The sequence below is a fragment of the Stomoxys calcitrans genome, chromosome 4 (assembly GCF_963082655.1).
Source record: "Stomoxys calcitrans chromosome 4, idStoCalc2.1, whole genome shotgun sequence".
NCBI classification, from domain to species: domain Eukaryota; kingdom Metazoa; phylum Arthropoda; class Insecta; order Diptera; family Muscidae; genus Stomoxys; species Stomoxys calcitrans.
The window spans coordinates 171,483,724-171,494,475 of NC_081555.1; the positions used below are offsets into that span (position 1 = coordinate 171,483,724).

Here is a 10,752-nt window from a genome sequence, read left to right on the forward strand (position 1 = left end):
CTCTCATATATATGTTCGTCCGATTTGCAGTAATTCAGCAATCAAATGGTCATTTGTTAACCGATTCTCTTGAAATTTAGCAGAAAGGATTTTCTTATGACTCTCAATATTTCTGGTGAATTTCATGGAAATCAGTTCAGATTTAGATATGGCTCTCATATATATATATATATATATATATATATATATATATATATATATATATATATATATATATATATATATATATATATATATATATATATATATCGCACGATTTTCACTCCTAGACCCACTGCAAGCGTGTTTATTGACCAATCTCCCCAAAAAATGTACAACGCGTTCCTCGACGATTTTCATAATATCCACAACGTTTCGTCGAAATCGGTTCAGATTTAGATATATCTCCCATGTATTTGTTCGTCAGATTTTGGATAATTTGTTGCCATTTATCAACCGTAGCTATTACATTTTTAACATATTTGATTTGCTCGAAATTTGGTACAGGAATTCTAATAATCTATCTGGATAGATCCGCCGAGGTCCATAAAAATTGGTTCAGAATTAGATGTAGCCCACCCTTTTGTGTTTATAGGCTAGGTGTAGGGTATTAAAAAGTCGGTACCGGCCGACTTTTGCCTTTCCTTACTGGTTTTTAAAATATTGACGACGTATTTGCATAATTGACTAGATGGGGCGATAATTGAGGAGCATATGGGTGTTAGTGGACATCCTTCCTTGTGTATTTTAAGAAGACCATGTAGCCATACCAGTTTTAAGATGAGAACAAGTAGTTACTCTCAGTGGGTGAAAAGTTTGAATGGAGAAATTTAAATTTAAATTGGAGAATATTTTCAAAATGTTAATTCTATTGAAAACTGTTACAAATGCCAATGAAAAGGTGGCAAGAGAAAATTTTTGTGCTGGACATTTTTGTTGAAGTATACCACTTGTTTTTCAAACATTTTACATTAGTGATATTACTCATAAAATAACAAAAACAAAAAGTTTCCATGTTTCGCATACAAAAACTATTGATTGAAGAATACAGGGAAATATACGAACCCATCATTGTAGAGAATCCTTTTACACAAGTTAACGAGCGGGGAATTGGATTGAGGCAATATCATATTGGTAAGTAAAACAGTAAGGACTACATTATTTTAAATACTAGTTGAAATATTTCTTTTTGCCAAGGTTTGACACGCTCAAATATATTTTTCGGTTGTGATGACTTTGACAACACCAACTTGGGAAATATCCGTGGCAATGGCGTAGATCCTGAAATCGAGACTTTTGATTTGGTCAGCATGCTGCCGTTGCAGTTCATAAAGTTGAATTTCTTTCGAAAACGTGGACGTGACATAATGCGCATTATCATTTGTGGGGAGGAGGATAGGCCAATGTTCTTCGAATTTGGTGGACATTTCTACAAAAGGGTTTGTAGTCCAAAAAGTGTAAAATGTTAACAACTCTCTGTTCCAAAACTTATGGGTCAAATGGGGACAAAAAATGTAAACAAATTCTTGGTGAAGTTTTGTGAGGAATGTGTTGTGGTGAATACAATTTTTCAGGCAGGCACAATGTAGTCGATGTTTGCCAAAAACAACAACTGCCTAATCACATCACTTCAAGGTTAGAAGAGATTTCAGCGAAAGCCTAACTGACCATACGCTCTTTTGGTGTGGGCGATATTTGGGCATGGGACCTACTAAATGTTGCCACCAAATTTTGTGTATCAGATTCGAACTCTATTCCCAAAAACTTTCCATTTAAATTCCAAATTGTACCGAACGGTATATATATTGGGTTGCCCAAAAAGTAATTGCGGATTTTTCATATAGCCGGCGTTGACAAAATTTTTCACAGCTTGTGACTCTGTAATTGCATTCTTTCTTCTGTCAGTTATCAGCTGTTACTTTTAGCTTGCTTTAGAAAAAAGTGTAAAAAAAGTATATTTGATTAAAGTTTATTCTAAGTTTTATTAAAAATGCATTTACTTTCTTTTAAAAAATCCGCAATTACTTTTTGGGCAACCCAACATATCGATCTATATGCCCGTTTGAGGGGATTTTGGGAGGGTAGGTCAAGGTAATAGATTAAGGCTTAAGGCTAGCCTTGTTGGTTTTTAGCATTTGTTTGCAGAGTTGCTTTTTTCAACCCAACGCTTCTCAACGCGCTCATTCTGTTTTGGCCTGTTCAGAGTTACCAACCACGTGTTGTTAAATCGGTTGACGCAAGATTCAGTCTTTTTCGGTCTATATATCCTTGGAGAGGATTTCGATGTTGGGTGGCTTGTTTCCTCAGAATTTGAATGCAGATTCGTGCTTAACCAGTAAATACCATTTAATGCAAATTTGCCCATGAACAGAGACAAACTTCTCACATATCTATTAATGTTATCCGATTCCAGTTTTAAGCTCAATGATAAGGGGCTACCTTTTTATAGCCGAGACCGAACGGCCGCAGTGCCACACCTCTTTATGAAGAAGTTTTTACATGGCTGTCATTCTATTTTTATACCCTCCACCATAGGATGGAGGTATACTAATTTCTTCATTCAGTTTGTAACTCCTTGAAACATTTGTCTAAGACCCCATAAAGTATATACATTCTTAATCGTCATGACATTTTAAGTCGATCTAGCCATGTCCGTCCGTTTGTCCGTCTGTCTGTCGAAAGCACACTAACTTTTGAAATTTTGCACAAATACTTTTTATTAGTGTATATCGGTTGGGATTGTAAATGGGCCATATCGATCCATCTTTTGATATACATAGCTGACTTCTTGAGTAACTAGAGGGCGCAATTCTTATCCGATTAGGCTGAAATTTTTGTTTTGTATTGCTATGGCTTCCAACAACAGTGTCAAGTATAGTTGTAATTGGTCCATAACCTGATAAAACTGTGATATAAACCGATCTGGGGTCTTCTTGAGACATTAGAGGGGCAATTCCTATCCAATTTGGCTGACATTTTGAACGACGTGTTTTGTTATGACTTCCAACATCCGGGTCATGTTCGGTATAAACCTATTACTTTATATAACTCCCATATAAACCAATACCAAGATTAGCTTTCTGTAGCCCCTAGAAGCTTGAATTTTTGTCTGCTTTAACAGAAATGTGGTACTTTAAGTGCATAAGTAAATTTGTACAATAGCAGATTCCACGGTGGTGGATTCCCAAGATTCCGCCCGGCCGAACAATTCATTTCGTTTGTAATACGTCGAAATCAATTTGAGGCCTCATAAAGTCTTGACATTCTAAGTCAATAAAGCCATGCCCGTCCATGGGTGGAAATCTCGATAGAAGTCAAACGCATGAAGACATATGCATGAATTTCTGCAAAGATTCATCTTTTTGATATAGGTCATTGGGGATTTGGGCATTTGCCCATGAACATTCCACTAAGGAACAGGTGCAAACTTTTCACATATCAATGAGTGCAGCCCGATTCAAGTTTTAGCTCAATGATAAGTGGCCATCTTTTTGTAGCCGAGTCTAAATGGCGCGCCACAGGGCGAAACCTCCTTGGAGAGAAGTTTTACATGGCATAGTACCACACAAATGTTGCCAGCATTAGAAGGGGAAAACTACAACTGAAATTTTTTTTTGATGGCCTTGTCAGGATTTGAACCCAGACGTTCATTGTCGGACATTCTAACCTCTACGCTACGTTGGTGCTATTGGGGATTGCAAATAGGTCAAATCGATTCTTATTTGGATATATGCAGCTCTCATGCAACCCGATTTCCTGATTTGACATCTTGAGACCCTGGAGGCTGCGATTGTTATCAGATTTGGCTGAAATTTTGCACATAGTGTATTGTGTGACATCCATGGTCAGTATTGGTGGAACCCATGGGATGGGTTCCTAAGATTCGACCCGCCGAACTTAGAACGATTTTGTTCCCAAGCCACACAATAAGTTCGGTGCTAATGTTGACATTGCCAATATAAGTTTATGAGACCCAATGAGTACATTTCGCATAACACTAACACACAAGAGTATATCTAGGCATATCACCAAAAGGTATATGATTCAGCTCTACAAGATGCCCACGTAAATGCGACCTCTATTTGCATATACTATAAGTCTCTCTTGCTCTCACCTACCTATTACACACATAATATGACATTGCATTCACACACACACACAACAAAGTCTTAGTGAAAAGCAACAATATATTACTGTTATTCTTCTTCTTGCCAACTGCATACAATTTCATTAGCCATTTATCAGTTTATTATTTTACAAAATTAAACAAATTTTATTAAAATCCAAAAAAATCTTGGTGTACGTTTTTCTTGTAGACGTTTTACTTTTAATTAACCATCCGTTTACAATTACTTTACTTAACAATGATTTATTGATCTACTTATTTGCTTTAAAACTTGCTGTTTGCTGATACGTTAACAATACGCGTTCTCAGATAAGATTGACTCGTGTTGCGTTGTGCCACTGCCTTATATATCTCTTGCTGGCCAGATCAATGTTTCGCGAATATCCAATCTGATAACTTCGCGATAAATCCTCTATTGATCTCTGCTTAAGATAACCAGTGTTGACAAACACACATACAAAACATGATAACTGACTGGCAAACACATACACTTACATCTGTTGAATAAGCATGGGGTGGAGCCAAACGAAAACGACAAAACAGACATTATTACGTCTAAGTGAATAACAATAAAGAAACCTTAGAACACTACAAACAATGTGTGATGACTTTATAAGAAAACTGTTACAATTTGAAATTTAAAATAACGGAAATTAAACTAAAGGCACATTAAAACAAATATGAAACATTATTTTATATTTCGTTATTGTTTTCATCTACTATTTATTTTACAATCCTTAGCTTTTTTGGAAAACATGGCGTGAACGTATCTCTTCTATACGACTTCTTCATCCCAATCTTATGCATATAAATGGATCCTCACCTTTCTCCAGTACCGATGTTCTAGCTGAGGATGAAATATGCCAAGCTCTTGTGCATCGTGAACCATCCATGTATTCCTATGGAAATTGTTCCTTAAGTCCTTATATCAATAGTGAATAAAACATTTGACAAAAAGTTTGTTTAAAACTCTCTAATAACTCTCTATTTAAACTCTCAAATTCATTATTTAACAAAATAGACAATTTTGTCCAAAGAGATAGAAAAAACAATTGTATAACACAAAAAATCACAATCAAATTTAAAAAATTTAGATTCAGTATTTAAAACTACATTCGCTAACTCTCATATTCAATATTTTCCCATTGAAAAATCATAACTGGCCCCACCATGACGATAAATGCTGGGATTTTTAGCCATCAAAGTTTTAATGTTGGCTGCAGCCAAGGATAAGGGTCCTTGATTTGAATTCTCGCCAAGAGTCGATGTTTTGTTGGACCTGGGTGAAAGAAGAACTTCGGAAAGGCAAAGATCAGGTTTAGAGGACAATTTGCTTCTGCTTTGTGAAGCCCAGAGTTTGTGGCATGATGATTTTTCTGCCATTGAGGCATCGGCCTTTATCATATTAGGAAAATATCTTTGGGTGTCAGCATTGAACTCTGATGAAGTTTTAGTATAGGCTTCTCCCTCTGCTGATGCTTTAAAAGGCTTTCCGTTTATGAAATTTTCAGTAGAGGCTCTTTTGCCAATTTTATCACCGAAATGCAGTTTGACTGATTCATTTTTTGGAGATTCCTCAATAAGTCCTAATTTTTTCATACGTCGTAGTCTATGCTGCTCTTTCCAATTGGGCACTTCGCAAGGCTTTAAATTCATGGTGGATGATGGTTTCAATTGTTTCTTGGGTACCTGTTCACATGGTTTAAGCTTATCCAGAGGGTCCATAATTTGCCTTAGGCCACTAAGAGGGAATTTCTCCAGAGGTGGCGGATGTTTCCACAAGCGTAAGCGATCAATTTCTATGGGCTCCGATGCTTTAAAAGACAACTCGGTAAGATTTTTTACTTTATGTGACCCCATTGCAATACGATTGCGTGTTATTCCATCCAAAGTCATCAACTCATTTTGTATTGTCGAGCTTATCCTCAAAGCTTCTGGAAGAGATCCCAAATTTCCCTTCATCTGCTGATTCCTTGAAGGCATCAAATATTTGACAAAACTATCCAGCAATTGACCACCACCAGTGTGATAGGAATTCAAAAAATTATTCACCTGTTTAAGAGGGGATTGGTGATGACGATGACGACGACGAAGACTCGAGCGAGAACTACTTGCACTGGAGCCATAACGACGAGAACTGTAGATTTGTAAATTGGGCGATTTGAGAAACTTTCTATTCTCTAGCAAGGCCGCCGTATTGTGTGTAGTGATGGAGTATTTCTTTTTCAGCTGAAGGTTGTAGGAATTATTTGCTCCCAATAATTGCACCAAACGATCGTGGCAGAGTTTTCTGGCATTACCCACTTTGGTGCGAGAAGTCTTCTTGGCAGAATTCAAAACCAATTGGGGAACTATTTTGTGGGGGACATATTCTTCTAGCTGTTGGGCTTTGAATAGGCGTATGGGGGCTTTATTTTCGGGACGTTCTGCAGCCACCTTGGGTTTGGGATCTGAATTAAGGATAAATTATAACAAAATTTAGTGAAATTTTCTCTTTTTGTTCCAAGGGCAATATTTTGTGTTTCTTACCTTTCTTAAATGCTTGCGGCATTTGCTTATAGATTTTCTGTACATAACTATTGACAATTTCGTTTGTGTTCTTGGATAGCATCCAAGGCTGAGAAAGGAATTTCCTTATTTTTAAGTTTTTTTTTCCTTTAAAATAATGCTTTTTTTGTACTTACATTCAAATGCAAATTATTTTGCATTATTTTTTGTATGTTATTGCTAGTCATTTTGCCTTTCTATATGATTTTTTCAATAAGATATTCTTGCAACAAATTAAGCCTTATTATAAAAGAAAAATTTTAAAAAATTAATTGAAAAAAATTTGAATACAAACTGACGTAAAAAGCACAACTGGCTGAACGAAACCTAAGTTAATAGTTGAAAATAAATGTTGAATTTTATTTTCATAAGGTGTTTTGAAAAAATTATAGAGATTTTCACAAAATATGCTCAAGGAAAAAATTTTCAAAACGCTTGCATTAGAGACTAAATTTCAAAAAAAGTTTTTCTAAATTCAAAATCTTGCTAACATTTTCACAAAAGACAAGATTTTCTCTAAATATAACATTTAAATGAAGTCCATGACTGACCGATTAGAAAGCCACACAGCCCATACCATCGCATGGTTCATACTTCGTCTATTTTGTGCGAAGATTAAACAGTAGTCGCGCTATACAATTTACGAAATCTATGCTGTTGCTCAAATGAAAATTTGACCATGAACATGCCATTAAGGAATTGGGGAAAACTTCTTACAAATCAATGAGTGCTGTTCCATTAAATTTTTAGCTCAATGATATCCCCTATCACTGCCTTTTACAGCCGAGTCCGAACGGCGTACCGCAGAGCGACACCTCTTTGGGGAGAAGTTTTTACATGGCAAAGTACTTAACAAATGTCTCCAGCACTAGGAGGGGATAACCACCGCCGAAAAATTTTCTGATGTTATCGCCAGGATTCGAACCCAGGCGTTTAGCGTCATAGGCGGGCATGCTAACCTCTGCGCTACGGTGGCTGACTGTTGTTGCTCAATGCTTGGGAATACTCCAATAAAGCTCAGGGGGAAAAATGCCTCAATAGTAGTACAGCTCACTAGTGTAAGGTTCTTTACAGAAATTTATTTTGATACTAGCTGAACCGGGCCTGCTCCGCTGCGCGTTCTCTTATTGTATATGTAACAAAATTATCCTTTGAATATTTATTTTCTACAATGAAAGAGCTTTTAGTGAAATATCACGCTACGAAAATAGTACATGCATATCGCTTGACTAACAGTATAACCATATAAGGGCCTTTATCTGAATCCCACATGATCTTTACTGGACTACGAATTTTACTCGGAGGGTTTAATGTCATTTAAGTTTGGATATAAGATGTACTCCATTCTTAAAAGACTTTATTTCAGCCCAATATTCTCATGATATCCGATTTAGGGGTGTTTTCGGGGGTGAGGTGATGCCCCAGACACTATCAGCATCGTGCTCTTTTCTCAAATACCATTTATTTGAACCCCAAATTGTCATTGGTTTAAGGAGAGTTTATAGGATGAGGCATCCCCCAAACACTTGACCCTAAAAATTGGTTATAAAATTAGTTTTCTTATCTCAAATAGCTTTCATTTAAACCACATATTGGTATGGTCGGTAAATTTTTCCCTTTGGGGTGGGTTTTTTCGGAAGGGGTGGTGCCCCAAAAACATGGTCCCATATTGTCCCAAATACCTTTATATGAGCCCCATATTGCGATGGTCAGTAAATAATTGTTGTTTGCGGGGTATTTTGTTAAAGGGGTAGACCCCAGAAAATTGGTCCTGAAAGTAGGTATCAATTTCGTGCTCTACTCCCCAATACCTTTCATTTGAGCCCCACATCGACATGGTCGATAAATATGCCCGATTTAGGGGTGTTTTGGGGAGTGGGATTGTCCCCCAAACATTTAGCCCTGAAAATATATCAGCATCTCTATTCTCATATATCGATACATCATTCATTTGAATCCCATATTGCCATTGACCTCGAAATTGGATATCAAATTCGTTTTCTAATCTCAGTATGCCTTTCATTTAAACCCCTTATTGCAAAAGTCAGCAAATATGTCCGGTTTGGGTATGGACCCTAAAAGCTATCAGTATCGAGCTCTACTGTCTTGAAGACCCAAATTGCCGTGGCGAGCTAATACGTCCTACTTGGGGATTTGTATGGTGTTGGGACGTCCCCTAGGCAGTTGGTCCAGTTGGTTGTTGATATCAGATTCGTGGTCTACTCCCAAATACCTTTCCTACTCTGATATACCTCTCATTTGAGCCAATATTGCAATGGTCAGCAAATACGTTCTATTTGGGTGGTATTATGGGGGTTTGGTGGCACATTATAAACTTTTTCCCGAATATTGATATCAGATTCGTGCTTAACTCCCAAAGACCTTTCATTTGAACCCCATATTGATATGATACTTGGACCCAAATTTTAATACCCTATTCGTTTTCTGGTCTCCACCAATACCTTTCATTTTGTACCTTTATTGTGCCCATGGGAGCACTTTCGGATATGGGTGGCGTTTTTGGTGTAAGGGGGAGGGTCCGCCTCATACCGATTTCCAAAAATTATATAGCCTATATTTCCTTCCAAACAAACGTACACAATCTATGAAAATTTTAAGAAAATCGGTTCAGCCAAGCATCATATAGTCATAATGGGTCCAATTGCGTTTTTGAGTGTTGGCGTGACCCCCTATACTTCGATCTGATTTTGTATGCCAGATTCTAAATCTACTCCCGAATACCCTTCATTCAAGCCCCATATTGAAATGAACGTCCAATATGTCTGTTTCGGGGAGATTTGGTGTTGGAGCGGTCCGATGGGTATATAGACTCAAATTTTAATACCATTTTCGTATTCTACTCTCCAATTCATTTCATTTCATACCTATATTGTCCCGATTGGTCGACTTTTGATTTTGGGTTGTGTTTTTGGCAGGGGGAGGATCCGTCCTCCTTCCGATACAGACAAATTATATAGCCTATGTTTCCTTCAAGACCAACCTACACAATATGCGAAAATTTCGAGAAATTCGGTTCTTCCGTTTTTCAGTCTTTACGGAACAAACAAACCGACTCCCATATATCCGTGATTGCCTAATTTTCCCATTTTGGGCGTTTTTGTGGGGGTGGGGTGATCCCCTATACTTCGACATGAATTTATATGCCAGATTCGTTATCTACTCCCGCATACTTTCCATTCAATACCCATATTATCCTTTTCGGTCCACTTTTGATTTTGGGTGGTGTTTTTGGGGTAACAATGGAGGGTCCGCCCCTTCCGAGATCAATAAATTATAAGGCCTATTCCTACTTCCTGACCTTATTCGTAATCTACTCTCGAATACCTTTCATTTGAGTCCCATATTGTCTTGATTGTCAAATAAACCTATTTTAAGGGCTTTTGGGGATGAGGCGGCCCCCAAGGTACTTGGACCCAACTTTTATTATGAAATTCATACTCTACTCTTGAATATCTTTCATTTGAAACCCATATTGTCCCGATCAGTCCACTTTTATGTTCGGGTACTACTTTTACTACTTCGATATCAAAAAATTATATAACCTATGTTTCCTTCCAGACCAACCTACACAATCTGCGAAAATTTCAGATAATCGGTTCACCCGTTTTTGAGTCTATACGGAACAAACAAACAAACACAAATTGAATTTTATATAAAGGGTGATTTTTTTGAGGTTAGGATTTTCATGCATTAGTATTTGACAGATCACGTGGGATTTCAGACATGGTGTCAAAGAGAAAGATGCTCAGTATGCTTTGACATTTCATCATGAATAGACTTACTAACGAGCAACGCTTGCAAATCATTGAATTTTATTACCAAAATCAGTGTTCGGTTCGAAATGTGTTCATTCACCGTAACGTTGCGTCCAACAGCATCTTTGAAAAAATACGGTCCAATGATTCCACCAGCGTACAAACCACACCAAACAGTGCATTTTTCGGGATGCATGGGCAGTTCTTGAACGGCTTCTGGTTGCTCTTCACTCCAAATGCGGCAATTTTGCTTATTTACGTAGCCATTCAACCAGAAATGAGCCTCATCGCTGAACAAAATTTGTCAAAATTTGAACACATTTC

At 37.3% G+C, this 10,752-nt stretch overlaps 2 protein-coding genes across 2 annotated transcripts; one reads left to right on the forward strand and one right to left on the reverse strand.

The window, feature by feature from the left end:
* Positions 1-944: 944 nt before the first annotated feature.
* Positions 945-5,047, forward strand: LOC106093954 (uncharacterized). The gene is made up of 3 exons (XM_013261118.2): positions 945-1,113; positions 1,177-1,418; positions 4,847-5,047. Exons 1-3 carry the CDS (start codon positions 993-995, stop codon positions 5,045-5,047), a joined length of 564 nt encoding a protein of 187 aa, XP_013116572.2. The 5' UTR covers positions 945-992.
* Positions 5,048-5,236: 189 nt separating this feature from the next.
* Positions 5,237-6,935, reverse strand: LOC106093953 (uncharacterized). The gene is made up of 3 exons (XM_013261117.2): positions 6,790-6,935; positions 6,635-6,722; positions 5,237-6,555 (listed from the first exon to the last, which is right to left on the reverse strand). The coding sequence occupies exons 1-3, from the start codon at positions 6,838-6,840 to the stop codon at positions 5,237-5,239; spliced, it is 1,458 nt and encodes a 485-aa protein (XP_013116571.2). The 5' UTR covers positions 6,841-6,935.
* Between the last annotated feature and the right edge of the window lie 3,817 nt (positions 6,936-10,752).